General features: G+C 42.6%; 1 protein-coding gene across 4 annotated transcripts in view; it reads right to left on the minus strand.

Annotated features, from left to right (window-relative positions):
- Positions 1-16,964, minus strand: part of DCAF6 (DDB1 and CUL4 associated factor 6) — a 1,234,054-nt gene that overhangs the window by 438,963 nt on the left and 778,127 nt on the right. For all 4 annotated transcript variants that reach the window (XM_040424129.1, XM_040424128.1, XM_040424130.1 and 1 more), the window contains one exon: positions 10,053-10,164. In XM_040424129.1, the coding sequence (XP_040280063.1) occupies positions 10,053-10,164 (112 nt within the window). The remainder of the gene's footprint in view (positions 1-10,052; positions 10,165-16,964) is intronic.

The following is a 16,964-nucleotide window of genomic DNA, read 5'->3' on the forward strand; positions in this document are numbered from 1 at the left end:
AATCCCATGGATTGCAAGATGAAAAACAACATGGGTTTACTTCAGGGAGATCATGTCAAACAAATCTTATAGATTTTTTTGACTGGGTGACTAAAATAATAGACGGTGGAGGTGCAGTAGACATCGCATATCTAGATTTTAGTAAGGCTTTTGACACTGTCCCACATAGAAGACTTATCAATAAACTGCAGTCATTGAGCATGGACTCCAATATTGTTGAGTGGATTAGGCAGTGGCTGAGTGACAGACAGCAGAGGGTTGTAGTCAATGGAGAACATTCAAAACAAGGTCATGTTACCAGTGGGGTTCCACAGGGATCTGTACTGGGACCAATTTTGTTTAATATCTTCATAAGTGATATTGCAAAAGGCCTCGATGGTAAGGTTTGTCTTTTTGCTGATGACACAAAGATATGTAACAGGGTTGATGTTCCTGGAGGGAAACGCCAAATGGAAAAGGATTTAGGAAAACTAGAAGAATGGTCAGAACTCTGGCAACTGAAATTTAATGTGGATAAGTGCAAGATAATGCACCTGGGGCGTAAAAACCCAAGGGCAGAATATAGAATATTTGACACAGTCCTGACCTAGGTATCTGAGGAAAGGGATTTAGGAGTAATTATTTCAGAAGACTTAAAGGTGGGAAGACAATGTAATAGAGCAGCACGAAATGCCAGCAGAATGCTTGGATGTATAGGGAGAGGTATAAGCAGTAGAAAGAGTGAAGTGCTTATGCCGCTGTACAGAACACTGGTGAGACCTCACTTGGAGTATTGTGCGCAGTACTGGAGGCCATATCTCCAGAAAGATATAGATACTCTAGAGAGAGTTCAGAGAAGAGCTACTAAACTAGTACATGGATTGCAGGATAAAACTTACCAGGAAAGGTTAAAGGACCTTAATATGTATAGCTTGGAAGAAAGAAGAGACAGAGGGGATATGATAGAAACTTTTAAATACATAAAGGGAATCAACTCGGTAAAGGAGGAGAGCATATTTATAAGAAGAAAAACTACCACAAGGGGACACAGTTTTAAATTAGAGGGGCAAAGGTTTAAAAGTAATATAAGGAAGTATTACTTTACTGAGAGAGTAGTGGATGCATGGAATAGCCTTCCTGCAGAAGTGGTAGCTGCAAATACAGTGAAGGAGTTTAAGCATGCATGGGATAGGCATAAGGCTATCCTTCATATAAGATAGGGCCAGGGACTATTCATAGGATTCAGATATATTGGGCAGACTAGATGGGCCAAATGGTTCTTATCTGCCGACACATTCTATGTTTCTATGTTTCTATGTTAAACCGGCAGCACTGGATCGGCCAGGTGTCTCCTGCTAATGCCCTTGAGATGGTCGACCTGGTGGAGCGCTATGAGGCTACCAGGACTCTACAGGGGGGTTATTTTGGGATGGGGCAGTCAAATCTCCATCCCAGACCTGGCGAATTGTGCCAGGTAATCCGCCCGGGAAATACCCCCTACAGACCTAGCTCTGTTAGTCTGCTGGCGGTGTCAGGAGCCTGGCCACATAAGGGCCGACTGCTTGCATCGGGGCGAACCCATGGATACTAACTATGGCTACCACCACTCCTTGTATGCCAGGAAGCTGTGTTCAACATGTACCCCAAAGACTATAGACAATAGCTACCTGTGCCAGGTGGAAGCGGGAGACACTCTGGCGGTAGCTCTGCTGGATTCAGGGAGTCTGGTGTCCCTGGTAAGAGCTTCCCTGGCGCAGGCCGCCGAGTATACTGGCCAAAAAGTCAGGGTGGTGTGCATCCATGGAGACATAAAGGACTATCCCACCGCCCTGGTGTCTCTATCCACGGTGGCCGACAGGTGGACCCATGAGGTGGCCGTCGCCACCAATTTACATTATGAACTCATAATATGGACAGACTTCACGGCACTGTGGCCTGCTATGAGAGTGACTGATACCCATGAGACAAGGGTAACCCTAGCAGAGTGGCCCGGTTCAGGGGGTAGCACAGAACCCTGGGAACCTGAGACCGAAGGGCCAGTGGTAGGGGTGACTGCCACTTCGGTGGAAGAGGGGGAGACAACCCCGCTAAGTGTGATGGTGGGAGACGTGGAGGACTTGCCGCTGGGTCCTGAATTGGCAGACCTCAATGTCTCCGGGGATAATTTTTGTACCGCCCAATGTCGGTACCCAACCCTATCCCGTGCCTGGGAAAATGTGTTAATAGTAGATGGTAAACCACAACAACCTGGGGCAGAGTCAGTGTTTCCCCGTTTTGTGATTCATCAAGATATGTTGTATCGGGTAAACCAACTATGGGGTGACCCTATTAAACAGCTGGTGGTCCCCAAGGCTTACCGCAAGCTTGTGTTAGATGTAGCCCACCAACACGTTCTCGGGGGTCACCTGGGGCTGCAGAAAACTCAGGATCATATTCTACAGCGGTTTTACTTGCCCAGCATATTCAAAGAAGTGGAAGAGTTTTGTAAGTCTTGCCCGACCTGCCAGATAACTAGCCCCCAGCCACTTTTTCAAAGTCCCCTAGTACCTCTCCCGATTATCGAAGTACCGTTTGACAGAATAGCTATGGACCTCATAGGCCCAGTACTGAAGTCCGCCAGAGGGCATCAACACATCTTAGTCATTCTAGACTCGGTACCCGGAGGCGGTGCCACTGCGACATACCTCGGCCAAACTCATAGATAAAGAGTTAATGGAGATGTTTTCCCGAGTAGGACTACCTAAACAGGTTCTAACCGAACAAGGGATCCCTTTTATGTCCAAGGTAATGAGGGAACTCTGTAAGTTGCTGCACATAAAACAACTTCGGATGTCCGTTTACTATCCACAAACGGACGGTCTGCTAGAACGGTTTAACCAAACATTAAAAAATATGTTGAAAAAGGTAGTGTCTAAAGATGGGAAGGACTGGGACCTCCTTCTGCCGTATCTCATTTTCGCAGTGCGAGAGGTACCCCAGGCCTCTACTGGGTTCTTGCCTTCGAACTACTATATGGCAGACATCCTCGCGGTCTCTTGGAAGTGGCCAAAGAGGCATGGGAACAACAACCCACTCCACATAAAAGTGTCTTTGAGTATGTTACCCAGATGCAAGATCGGATAGAGACAGTGTTGCCTGTTGTTAGGGAGCATATGGAGGCATTTCAGCGAGCTCAGTCGGGTCTATAATTGTCAGGCTCGGGTCCGGATCTTTAACCTGGGTGATCGGGTTTTGGTTCTGGTGCCGACCGTGGACAGTAAGTTCCTGGCAAGGTGGCCCTACGAGGTACTCGAGAAAATTGGAGATGTAAACTACAAGGTACACCAGCCAGGGCGGCGAAAGCCGGAGCAGGTTTACCATGTGAATTTACTCAAACCGTGGAAAGATAGGGAAACCTGTACAGAAGACCACCCGCGGACGGGTTTTCTAGAAGAAGAAGAGGTACCGGCCCCTCTGATGCAAGAGAGGAGGCTGCCACAGCCTCTCCTCTAAACAGACTCAGGAGGCCATGGAGTTTGTTAGTCGGAACATGGATGTGTTCTCGGACCTCCCTGGATGCACTTCCATAATACAGCATGACATTGTCACTGAGCCTCAGGCAAAAGTCTGATTAAAACCATACCGGGTGCCCGAGGCCCGGCGACAAGCCATATCGGAGGAGGTGCAGCTAATGTTGCAAGAGTCAAAAAGTGAGTGGGCCAGTCCTATAGTATTGATACCCAAGCCGGAAGGGACTTTGTGGTTTTGTAACGACTTTCGAAAACTTAACAAGGTTTCCAAATTCGATGCGTATACCATGCTCCGGGTGGATTAGCTCATCGAAAGGTTAGGACAAGCCCGGTATTTTTCTGTTTTGGACCTCATGAAAGGGTACTGGCAGGTGCCCTTAGGCTGCCAAAGAGAAAACTGCCTGCATCACTCCTGAGGGGCTGTATCAATATAAGGTCTTACCCTTTGGTCTGAATGGCGCCCCAGCCACTTTTCAGCGACTAATTGACATTGTGCTTCGTCCACATCGTCGGTACACTTCAGCTTACCTGGACGATATCGTCATCCACAGTACCGACTGGGAAAGTTACCTGCCCAAAGTGCTGGCTGTAGAGGACTTCCTTCGAAAAGCTGGCCTAACCGCTAAACCAAAAAAATGTGCGACAGGGTTAGAAGAGACTAAGTACCTGGGGTATGTCATCAAACCCCAAGTGAACAAAATAGAGGCGATACGGAATTGGCCCCGACCTATCACCACTAGGCAAATAAAGTCATTCCTGGGAATGGTGGGCTATTACATGAGGTTTGCTCCCCACTTTGCTACTCTAGCCACGCCATTGACAGGACTCTTGAAGGTACACAAGTCAATGATGGTTCGCTGGGATGATCGGGCGGAAGAGGCTTTCTCTGCTTTGAAGTCTGCCCTGTGTGGGTCACCGGTTTTGGTAACGCTCCAGACCAATAGGGAGTTTGTAGTACAGACCGATGCCTCCGAAGTAGGCCTTGGTGCTGTACTGTCTCACGAAGTCAACAGGGATGAGCATCCCGTTGTTTTCCTTAGCCGTAAGCTCACCCCAGCCGAAACTCGGTATAGTATAGTGGAGAGAGAGTGTCTGGCAATCAAATGGGCACTAGAATCTCTCCGCTATTATTTATTTGGGAGAAAATTCTGCCTGGTGACTGGCCACTCCCCTCTCAAATGGATGAGCCAGGCCAAGGACAGAAATGCCCGGGTCACCCGATGGTTTCTCTCCCTACAAAACTTTAAGTTTTCGGTGGAACACAGGGCAGGCCGGTTACAGGGAAACGCAGATGCACACTGTCTGGCGTGTGTTCCCCCCCTCAGGGTTGAACAAAGAGGGGGGGGGGATGTGACACAGTGAGAGATTTGGTCTGGGAAAACAGGTACTTTCCTCCCAGCATGTGTGGCTGGGCTGATTTACAGCCAGGTGAGGTCAAATACCAGACCGTATTTTAAATGCCGGTCTGGGTTTTGGCAGCACCTGGCTGTCCTTAAACAGGCAGCTGGACTCTTTGAGGCAGAATTGCACCGCAAGGTGACTTTTTGTTTGAATATGACTGTTTGTTTTGTCACTTGCCTATACAATAAAAAAACTGAACTGTTTGATCTAAACAACTTGTTCTTGCCTCTATACTGTGTCCACTAATCCTGTCTACCAGAGCGAGTCCCTACATAGCATATAATTTATTCTTTCTTAGGAACATTAACACTTGTCTCATGTGATCCTGATGAGTCTCCATATCTGGAGAATAAATTAGTATGTCATCCAGATACAAAACAACAAACCTCCCCACCAGATGATGAAAGATAGCATTAACAAAATGCTGGTAAACCGCAGGAGCATTAGTTAACCCAAACGGCATGACCAGATTCTCAAAATGACCCTCTGGGGTATTAAACGTAGTCTTCCATTCATCCCCCTTCTTGATCCTGACCAGATTATATGCCCCCTTAGGTCCAACTTGGAGAACATCTTGGCACCAACAATCTGAATAAACAACTCAGGAATCAAAAGAAGGGGGTACGGATCACGGACCGTAATCCGATTAAGCTTACGGAAGTCCAGACATGGCCTAAGAGTTCGGTCTTTCTTCTTTACAAAGAATAACCTTGCTGCCATGGGGATTTGGAAGGTCTAATATGTCCCTTAGCAATATACTCTCGCATGGCCGCTCTTTCGGGTTCAGAAAAGTTATATAACCTAGATTTGGGCAACTTTGCTCCGGGAATAAGATTGATAGGACAATCTCATTCCCAGTGTCGGTGTAAACCCTGGCAACCACTCTCAGAAAATACATCAGAAAAATCAGAAATGAAAGAGGGAACAGAGAACTGACCATCAACTAGGTTAACCCCTGCCCCACTGTCAATAAACATCTCAATTCCAAGAGATTTGGACTCTAGCGCCACCTCGGCAGACAGGAGAAATAGTAAGTTCTCTGACTCCCCACCCAAACCACCAAGAGTAAGATGGGAATTAAACGTCTTTTTTTTGTTTTCACCTTGACGCTGAACGTAAGGACAAACATTAACAAAATGTCCCCTTTTTCCACAGTAAAAACATACTTATGACTAACACTCTTGCATGCAGGCCCAGGGGTGGCTCCCCCTAACTGCATTGGTTCATAACCAGGCATAAATTCAGGAGTCTCTCCACCCAAGGTGTCAGAGGAAGTTGCCACTTTACATGATAGTTCTTCTTGAGAGTGAGGGACCTTAGATGTCTCTCTCAGGCGTCTATCCATACAAATTGTTGCTTCCAATGACTAAGGATTTTCGTGAAAGGCCAACGCATCCTGTAGCCTCTACGATAATCCCTGACAGAATTGGCTACAGAGAGCTGGATCATTCCACTCTGTATCCGAAGCCCATTTACTAAATTCAGAGCAGTAGATCTCTGCAGAACACTTTCCCTGCCATAAACCACGTAACTTGGTCTTGGCCAGGGAGATCCAATCTGGGTCATCGTAGATAAGACCTAGAGCTCTGAAAAACGAATCTACCGACCGGAGGGACTGTGATACGGTGGGTAGAGAAAAAGCCCAAGACTGAGCGTCCCCTTTAAGCAATGACATGATAATACCCACTCTGATTCTCACCCCCAGATGAGAGCGGACGTAACTTAAAGTACAAGTTACACGATTCTCTGAACCAAATGAAATTATCGCTTTCCCCCGAAAATCTGTCTGGAAGTGCAACCTTAGGTTCAGGACAGGCCTGGTAACTACTACCGGCACCGGCAGCCTGTGATCTCTGGATCTGCATGCGGAGGTCAGCTACCTCTATAGAAAGACCCTGAAATTGTCTAGCCAGTGCAGCGACTGGATCCATAGCCTCACTGACACAAACAAAAATGACGGTTTTCGGCGGTTGATAATGTCACGGCGCGGTGTGGGGAAAACACTCCACACCGCCCACAAGAGGAAAGGGAAAAGGTACTAGGCCTGGAAACTAGGGAAAGGTCACCGCCTAGTGAATCCTTAACACGAGCCCTGACTACTATAAGTAAGAACAGACCTTCATGGGGAAAAGACAATTAACTCCAAGGTATGCAGATGAACAGGAACCTCAGAGGAGAACCAGACACCAGCTCTTCACAAACAAAAAGGAGATATCAACCGCATAGCATGATGGGTGAAGTCAGACTAAATAAAGGAGTAGGAATCACCACTTAATCTACACCTGAGACCAGAGATGTAGTCATACCCAGCAACAACACAGAAGCGTGAAACCAGAGAGGCTGTCAGATTACATCACGTGCAGCCAGTCTTTTAGATCTTCTGACCCCTGTCACAGGACAGACCGTGACAGCATGAGAGCTACTGAAACAGCGTAGCACAACAAACTACCGTATGCTGTTTCCCTAACTCAGAAACAGCATAGCTTGTTGACTCCCCATGCAAGACCTTTCTCTGATATATTTCACATTGCTACTTATTACTGACATAAGACTCCTCTTAGTACAACACCTAAAGGTGCTGCAAGAATGATATATCAGTTCTGGAATGCAATGGCTGAGGATGAAGCAAGAACGCTATTACAGCCAGAATTATTGACTGTTAGAGATGATCGAATTTCATGTAATGAAATTCGTTCACGCTTCGTTTGGTGGTAAAAGCAGAATTGCCTTATGGATTCCGTTACCACGGACCATAACGCAATACTATGACTGAATGCCTTTAGAGGCATTCTGTTATTCATTCCATCATAATGGAAGTAATATGGCCAGGAGAGGACTCCTCTGCATAATGGAAACAGGACAGATCCGTTTTGCAGCCCATAGACTTCTATGAAGACAGAATGAATAACGGAATGCCTCTAAAGGCATTCCGTTATGCATTCCGTCATAGAATTGTGTTATGGTCCTTGATAATGGAATCTATAACGCAATTCAACTTTTATCAACAAACTAAGCGTTAACGTACTTCAAAATATGAAATTTGCTCATCTCTACTGACTGTAATAGTGTTTTTTCCTCAGTCATTGCATTGAAGATCTGATAACCAACATCATTATTAGGGATGAACGTATCGACTTCGGATGAAACATCCGAAGTCGATTTGCATAAAACTACAGAATTAGAATGTATTGGCTCCGATGAGCCGAAATTATTGCTTCGACTTCGTGTAATAACTTCATAAGGGTATTTTCACACTAGCATTGTTCGGATCCGGCAGGCAGTTCCATCAACGGAACTGCCTGCCGAATCCGGCAAAAAATATGCAAATGGGAATATGTTTTTTTCCGGATCCGTTAGACGGATCAGGTGAAATTCCGGATCTGTCTCATCCGCTGTCATCCGGAATAACGGATCCGGTAATTGTTTTTCAAACATCAAAATAAAAAATAGCTCCTCCTATGTCCCGGCGCATGCGCAGACCGGAAAACCGGATCTGGCAATGCGGCAAATTTCCGGAAAACTTGGTACCGAATCCGGCATTAATACATCTCTATGGAAATTAATGCCGGATCCGGAAAGTGCGGTATTGTTCCGGGATTTTGTCCGGTCAAATATCGTACAAGGGACAGAATGCATTAGGACAAGACTGATGCGTTTTTTTCCGGTATTGAGAACCTTTACCGGATTTCAATACCGGAAAAGAATAACGCTAGTTATGGGTGTGGCTTACAGTCTTGCTTTATTCACATTGCATTAGTTGTCCTGCTATGCGGTTGTGTGGAAGCTTGGCTGTGAGCTGGATTTCATCACCTTTAGACCGTGTTCACACCATAGTTAGCGTAGTGGTAGGACCCTTGCCATGCTGAGAGACTGTGACGTGGTGCATGATGGGCTCCGATATTTTCCTGGCAGGAATATATTGGCAAAAGTCTCAGCTTTTAATATCTGCTTGTATGACTAGCTAGTATAGTCAGTGGCATATCCGTTTGGTGCATTTTTTTCAGTGATTTATATAATTATATTTTCATCCGCACAATGCTCTGTTTTGTGTAGGATGCCTTTGTGGTGCATGTGGACCGCGCCGGCATCCTCCATTGTACGCATTTTTTGCTGGGGATGATCGTTTGCTGCGGTCCACATGCGGTGGGACTGCTCCCCCAATGAGAAACACGCTACAGTGTTTGGGGTTTGAGCAGTTCCCCCATATTTGCCACTATATTTCTGTGATTTTGTTTTATATGTATTGAATGTGCCTTAACCTGGCATTTAAACATTCTTTTGCACCTGGTAACCTCCAACACACGGTCTGATATGGGTGTGGCTTACAGTCTTGCTTTATTCACATTGCATTAGTTGTCCTGCTATGCGGTTGTGTAGAAGCTTGGCTGTGAGCTGGATTTCATCACCTTCAGACCGTGTTCACACCATAGTTAGCGTAGTGGTAGGACCCTTGCCATGCTGAGACCGTGACATGGTGCATGATGGGCTCCGATGTGTTCCTGACAGGAATATATTGGCAAAAGTCTCAGCTTTTAATATCTGCTTATATGACTAGCTAGTATAGTCAGTAGCATATCCGTTTGGTGCATTTTTTTCAGTGATTTATATAATAATATTTTCATCCGTACAATGCTCCGTTTTGTGTAGGATGCCTTTGTGGTGCATGTGGACCGCACCGGCATCCTCCATTGTACGCATTTTTTGCTGGGGATGGTCGTTTGCTGCGATCCACATGCGGTGGGACTGCTTCCCCAATGAGAAACATGCTACAGTGTTTGGGGTTTGAGCAGTTCCCCCATATTTGCCACTATATTTCTGTGATAGTGTGAAAGTACCCTAAATAAATTTGTACTATAAAAAAACTTTCCCGAACTCAGGTTTGGTTCCAAGGTGTCACTTTCTTACAGTACAAATTAATTTATGAAGATATTAAGAGAAGTCTTGCGAGACTTCGTGAAGCAGTAACTTCGGCTCATCTGAGCCAATACATTCTAATATAGTATTGGAACAAAGTTGTATGCGAATTGACTTCAGATGTTTCATCCAAAGTCGATTCGCTCATCCCTAATCATTATAACTACACATTTAATTTCAGAACTGCTGTTTATAATTTGGACAGTTAATAATGTTACTCCAGGTTCTAAATTCATAAAATTATATTACCATTCATCTGTGAAGTCCAGTCTTATTGTACTTGTGGTAGTTCCTTTTGTACTGTAGTGTAATTGTAATACAGGTTCACTTGTCTCAGTTTCTGGACTGAATATAGCATTTTCTGTAAAAAACAAAAACAAAACAAAAAAAATTAAGGTATGATCACAAACTTGCTTATATTAACCCCTTCAGGACCCTACCATTTTTCACCTTAAGGACAAGGCTATCTTATGCAAATATGACATGTGTCACTTTTACTTGTCCAAGCCATTCTGAGATTGTTTTCTCGTCACATATTGTACTTCATGACAGTGGTAAATTTGAGTAAACATATTTCATTTTTATTTATTTAAAAAAAACTCAAGTTACCAAAAATTTTCTAAATTTCAATTTCTCTGCTTTTAAAACAGATACGGATACCTCATCAAATGGTTATTAATTTACATTTCCCATATGTCTACTTCATGTTTGGATCATTTTGTATATTTTTTTTTCTTTTTTTGGAACATTAGAAGGCTTAGACGTTTAGAAGCAAATCTTAAAATTTTTAAGAAAATTCCAAAACCCAATTTTTATGGACCAGTTAAGGTCTGAAGTCACTTTTTGGGGCTTACATAATAGAAACCACACATAAATGGCCCCATTTTAGAAACTACACCCCTCAAGGTATTCAGAACTGATTTTACAAACTTTGTTAATCCTTTAAGTGTTCTACAAGTTTTAAAGGAAAATGTAGATAAAATTTCAGTATTTCACTTTTTTGGCAGATTTTCCATTCTAATCCATTTTTTTCCGCTAACAAAGCAACGGTTAACAGCAAAACAAAACTCAATATTTATTGTCCTGAATCTGTAGTTTACAGAAACACCCCATATGTGGTCGTAAACTGCTGTACGGGCACATGGCAGGGCGCAGAAGGAAAGGAATGCCATATGGTTTTTGGAAGGCAGATTTCACTGGGATAATTTTAAGTTGCCATGTCGCATTTGAAGAACCCTTGATGCACCCCTACAGTAGAAACTCCAAAAAAAGACTCCATTTTGGAAACTACTGGATAAGGTGGCAGTTATGTTGGCACTATTTTATTTACATATGATTTTTGGTTGCTCTATATTACACTTTTTGTGAGGCAAGGTAACAAAAAATAATTGTTTTGGCACCGTTTTTATATTTTGTTATTTACAATGTTCATCTGACAGGTTAGATCATGTGGTACTTTTATAGAGCACGTTGTTACGGACGTGACAATACCAAATATGAATTTTTTTGGGGTTGTTTGTTTCAGTTTTACATAATAAAGCATTTTTGAAAAAAAATATTTTTTAGTGTCTCAAGACGCTGGTTACACAGCGAAACATGTCGGGATGCAGGGTGTAGGAGTGTTAATTTTTAGGCAGTGAACAGCGGACATTGCTCAAATATACGGGCATATAGATGAGGCGACACAGTAAGCAATAGATATAGGATAAATATAGGATAAGAGGAGTAACAGCTGAGAGGGAGGAGGTCTATGTTAAGCAGCAGAGGCTGCGGCAACATAAAGCAGAAACAAAATTAATCACAACATCGATCTCTAGTGATCAGGGCAACGTTCCAAAACATATAGGAGCGTCCCCCATTCCCATCCTTCCCTTTTTCCCCCCTCCCTCCCAACTCTCCCTTCTTTCCTTTATAAAAAATAAAAAATAAAAATAATATAAGAGATGGAAGTAGCAAATCCTATATAACAACAAACCAGCTATAACTGTGGTACATGCAATATACAGGAGAATAATATATAGTATAATAAAAATACTAGGAGTGAGTAGTCCTGCATCACTGATAGTTTTAAAGTCTTTAGTTTAATAGTTGATATAAGTGAAAATATAGGACAATTTATATTAAATAACAAAATAAAAGTAAAGTTTTAATTCAAGAAACAGTACATGATCCAAAAACGTAAATAGGTCCTTAGTGACCACCAGTTAGTAATTTAAAATACTAAAACATTGACATGTACTGTGAGGTCAAAGGTTTAAAATAATTGAAATCTCTTATGTAGGGGCTCATTTTTTTCGGTATGGGATGATGGTTTGATGGGTACTATTTTATGGTGTATATGAACTTTTGATCGCTTGGTATTACACTTTTTCTTATGTAAAGTGACAAAAAGGCTTTTTTGACACATTTTTACTTAATTATTTTTTTACGGTGTTCACTGAGTGGTTTACTGAGGGGTTAGTTCATTTGAAATTTTTATAGAGCAGGTTCTTACGGATGTGGCGATACCTAATATGTATACTTTTTTATTTAGGTTTTACACAAAAATAATGTTTTAGTGTCTCCATATTCTGAAAGCCATAGTTTTTTTTTTTTGGGGTTATTGTCTTAGGTAGGGTCTAATTTTTTGCGGGATGAGATGACTGTTTCATTGGCACTATATTGGGGTGCGTATGACTTTTTAATCACTTGCTATTACACTTTTTGTGATGTAAGGTGACAAAAAATGGCTTTTTTGACACAGTTTTTATTTTTATCTTTTTTACGGTGTTCACCTGAGGGGTTAGGTCATGTGGTATGTTTCTAGAGCAAGTTGTTACGGACGCGGCAGTAACTAATAAGTATACTTTTTTAAAATGTTTTTTTTTACATTTAACACATTAAAAGCATTTTTGAAACAAAAAAATCATGTTTTAGTGTCTCCATATTCTGAAAGCCATAGGTTTTTTTTATTTTTTGGGCGATTGTCTTAGGTAGGGTCTCATTTTTTGCGGGATGAGATGACTGTTTCATTGGCACTATTTTGGGGTGCGTATGAGTTTTTGATCACTTGCTATTACACTTTTTGTGATGTAAGGTGTCAAAAAATTGCTTTTTTTTTACACAGTTTTTAATTTTATCTTTTTTAGGTTGTTCATCTGAGGGGTTAGGTCATGTGGTATTTTTATAGAGCAAGTTCTTACGGACGCGGCAGTACCTAATATGTATACTTAAAAAAAATATATTACATTTAACACAATAAAAGCATTTTTTAAACAAAAAAATCATGTTTTAGTGTCTCCATAGTCTGAGAGCCAAAAGTATTATTTTTTTCTTTTGGGAGATTGTCTTATGTAGGGGCTCATTTTTTGCGTGATGAGGTGACGGTTAGATTGGTACTATTCTGGGGGGCATACGCCTTTTTGATCGCTTGGTGTTGCACTTTTAGTGATGTGAGGTGACATTTTTTAGCACAGTTTTTATTTAATTGTTTTGACGGTGTTCACCTGAGGGGTTAGGTCATGTGAAATTTTTACAGAGCCGGTCAATACAGATGCGGCAATACCCAATATGTCTACTTTCTATTTTCCCTATTTTTAAAAAAAAAAAAATTTTACTTTACTTTTTTTTTTTACTTGAAACTTAAATTTGAAACTTTTTTTCCACTTTTTTTTACCTTTTCTATTTGTCCCATAGAAACATAGAAACATAGATTGTGTTGGCAGATAAGAACCATTTGGCCCATCTAGTCTGCCCAATATACTGAATACTATGAATAGCCCTTGGCCCTATCTTATATGAAGGATGGCCTTATGCCTATCCCATGCATGCTTAAACTCCTTCACTGTATTTGCAGCTACTACTTCTGCAGGAAGGCTATTCCATGCATCCACTACTCTCTCAGTCCCACTGTGGGACTTCACATTTTCAGGGTTTGATCCCTGTTTTAATTCAGTACAATACATTATGTATTGTACTGAATTGAACTGTCCGCGTCTTACAGACGCTGACAGTTGCCTAGGAGAAACCAGCCAGCTGGATCTCCTGGGCTTTCGTAGCTGGCAGGCTCTGATGCCTGTGTAAGGCCTCTTTCACACGGGCGAGAATTCCTTCAGGACCTGGCTAAAGGACCTTTGATGACATCAGTGCGCTCATTACATGGTCCATCACATGGTCCATCACCATGGTGATGGACCATGTGATGAGCGCAGTGATGTCGCCAAAGGTCCTTTTCCTCCCAGGTCCTCAAAGAAGAATAAAGAAGACGAGTCAGGCAGCGCGAACAAGTGGATGGGGTGAGTTAAACTTGTTTATTATTTTTAACCCCTCAATGGACATTTTACTAAGCATTTTGTATTAAGAATGCTATTACCGTATTTTCCCTTATAACCATGTTATAAGGGAAAATAATAAAATCTACAGAACACCTAACCCAAGCTTCTGTGAAGAAGTCCGGGTTCGGGTCTGGGTACCAAACAAGCCGAATTTATCTCATGCACGCGCAAAACGCATTAAAACACTTTGAACTCGCGCGGAAAAATCGCGCATTTTACCACAACGCACCCGCATCTTGTCCGGCCTTCACACGTGATGCCCGTGTGAAAGAGGCCTAAGGCATCGGGATGCCATGGCAACCATCAGCCCCCTGCCAGCGCAGCAAGGGAAGCTGATGAAATCAGAGGGAACCCCTCCCTCTGTAAATCCCGTACGAGCCGCAGTCAGTGCTGACCGCGGTATGTGAAAGGGTTAATCCGCTGGCATCAACGCATACAGCGATGTTGGTGGATGCAGCAGGGGCCTGGCTATCAGTATCAACAGGGCCCATGCTGCGGATCCCATCACGTACATGCAAGTGGGAATGCGGTAAGGCACCACATTCCCCCACAAACATGTACGTGATAATTCGGGAAAGGGTTAATGAATGCAATCAGCATCATTAATGGCCACGGTCATTAGCCAAGGGTCTCTGCTGTTTAAAACTCGCGAGTGGGCGCCATATTGACACATCGCTCCAGTGCCATATGTTCTGTTAAAATAAAGATGGAAAGAAAATGCAAGTGCAGGAAATACTTGCATTTGAATGCTTTCACAAGTTTTTTTTCTAGCATAATTCTGCACTTTTGTACTAACTCTAGCTCCAGATCTTAGCTGAAAGTCTATGGGCTCATGCACACAACCGTTGTTGTTTTGCGGTCCGTTTTCACGGATCCATTGTTCCATATCTGAGATTTTTTTTTCTCTAATTTAAGTCCCCTTCCGTTCCGTTATTCCACAAAACATATCCGTATGGTTTCTGTATGCAATCCGTTTTTGCGGATCCGAAACAGAAACAGTAACTTATTAAATCACCAAACACGTTAGAAATGCTATGCCCAGCCCATATTGCTCCAGTATGGATCCGCAAAATACTGATGACATACGGATGTCGTTCCCTTGCGTTCCATATTTTTTGCGGACCTATTGACTTGAATGGGGCCTCGGACCGTGATTTGCGGACAATAGTAGGACATGCACTACTTTTTTGCGGAACAGAAATACAGAAATGGAATGCACACGGAGTACCTTCCATTGTTTTTGCGGACCCATTGAAGTCAATGGTTCCGCATACGGTCCGCAAAAAAAAATGGAACGGAAGTGACAAGAAAATACGTTCGTGTGCATGAGCCCTGTGGCAAATATGAAGAGCAGGACACACAAACCTTTTTTTTCTTCCTGACAGTTTTGTTTATTAAGTGGCATCTTTTGTCTTTTTTGCTTTATTTCAAAACGTAGCATGTTGGAGCTTTCGAGGTTTTTTTCAGGCATTTTAGCTTCTCTAAAGAACTAAATAAAATAAAAACACCATAAAGAAAACTCTAGTAGTAAGACACACTGACCCAGATTTAGGTATCGCAAAATGGTGCATTTTGGCGCATCTAGAATTTCTACACTTAATGGAATGGGCAGAGCTTTGCTGGAAAGGGTCAAGTATGCACCATAGAAACATAGAATGTGTTGGCAGATAAGAACCATTTGGCCCATCTAGTCTGCCCAATATACTGAATACTATGAATAGCCCCTGGCCCTATCTTATATGAAGGATGGCCTTATGCCTATCCCATGCATGCTTAAACTCCTTCACTGTATTTGCAGCTACCACTTCTGCAGGAAGGCTATTCCATGCATCCACTACTCTCTCAGTAAAGTAATACTTCCTGATATTACTTTTAAACCTTTGCCCCTCTAATTTAAAACTATGTCCTCTTGTAGCAGTTTTTCTTCTTTTAAATATTTTCTCCTCTTCTACCTTTATATATTTAAAAGTTTATATCATATCCCCTCTGTCTTGTCTTTCTTCCAAGCTATACATGTTAAGGTCCTTTAACCTTTCCTGGTAAGTTTTATCCTGCAATCCAACTACTAATTTAGTAGCTTTTCTCTGAACTCTCTCCAAAGTATCAATATCCTTCTGGAGATATGGTCTCCAGTACTGCTCACAATACTTCAAATGAGGTCTCACTAATGCTCTGTAGAGCGGCATGAGCACCTCCCTCTTTCTACTGGTAATGCCTCTCCCTATACACCCAAGCATTCTGCTAGCATTTCCTGCTGCTCTATAACATTGTCTGCCTACCTTTAAGTCTTCTGAAATAATGACCCCTAAATCCCTTTCCTCAGATACTGAGGATAGGACTGTATCACTGATTTTATATTCTGCTCTTGGGTTTCTACGCCCCAGGTGCATTATCTTGCACTTATCAACATTCAATTTTAGTTGCCAGATTTTTGACCATTCCTCTAGTTTTCCTAAATCTATTTGGTGTATCCCTCCAGGAACATCAACCCTGTTACAAATCTTTGTGCCATCAGCAAAAAGACACACCTTACCATCGAGGCCTTCTGCAATTTCGCTGATAAATATATTAAACAATATGGGTCGCAGAACAGATCACTGAGGTACCCCACTGGTAACAAGACCATGGTCTGAATATACTCCATTGACTACAACCCTCTGTTGTCTGTCCCTCAGCCACTGCCTAATCCGTTCAACAATATGGAAATCCAAGCTCAAAGACTGTAATTTATTGATAAGCCTTCTATGTTGGACAGTAAAACCATTTTGTTGCAAACCTGTGCCACCGCTCAGAAGTAAATATCTGTGTGAAAGTAAGCCAATAGTTGGTATAGAATTAGAGTAAAAAA

Source organism: Bufo bufo, chromosome 3 (assembly GCF_905171765.1).
Source record: "Bufo bufo chromosome 3, aBufBuf1.1, whole genome shotgun sequence".
Lineage (NCBI taxonomy): Eukaryota > Metazoa > Chordata > Amphibia > Anura > Bufonidae > Bufo > Bufo bufo.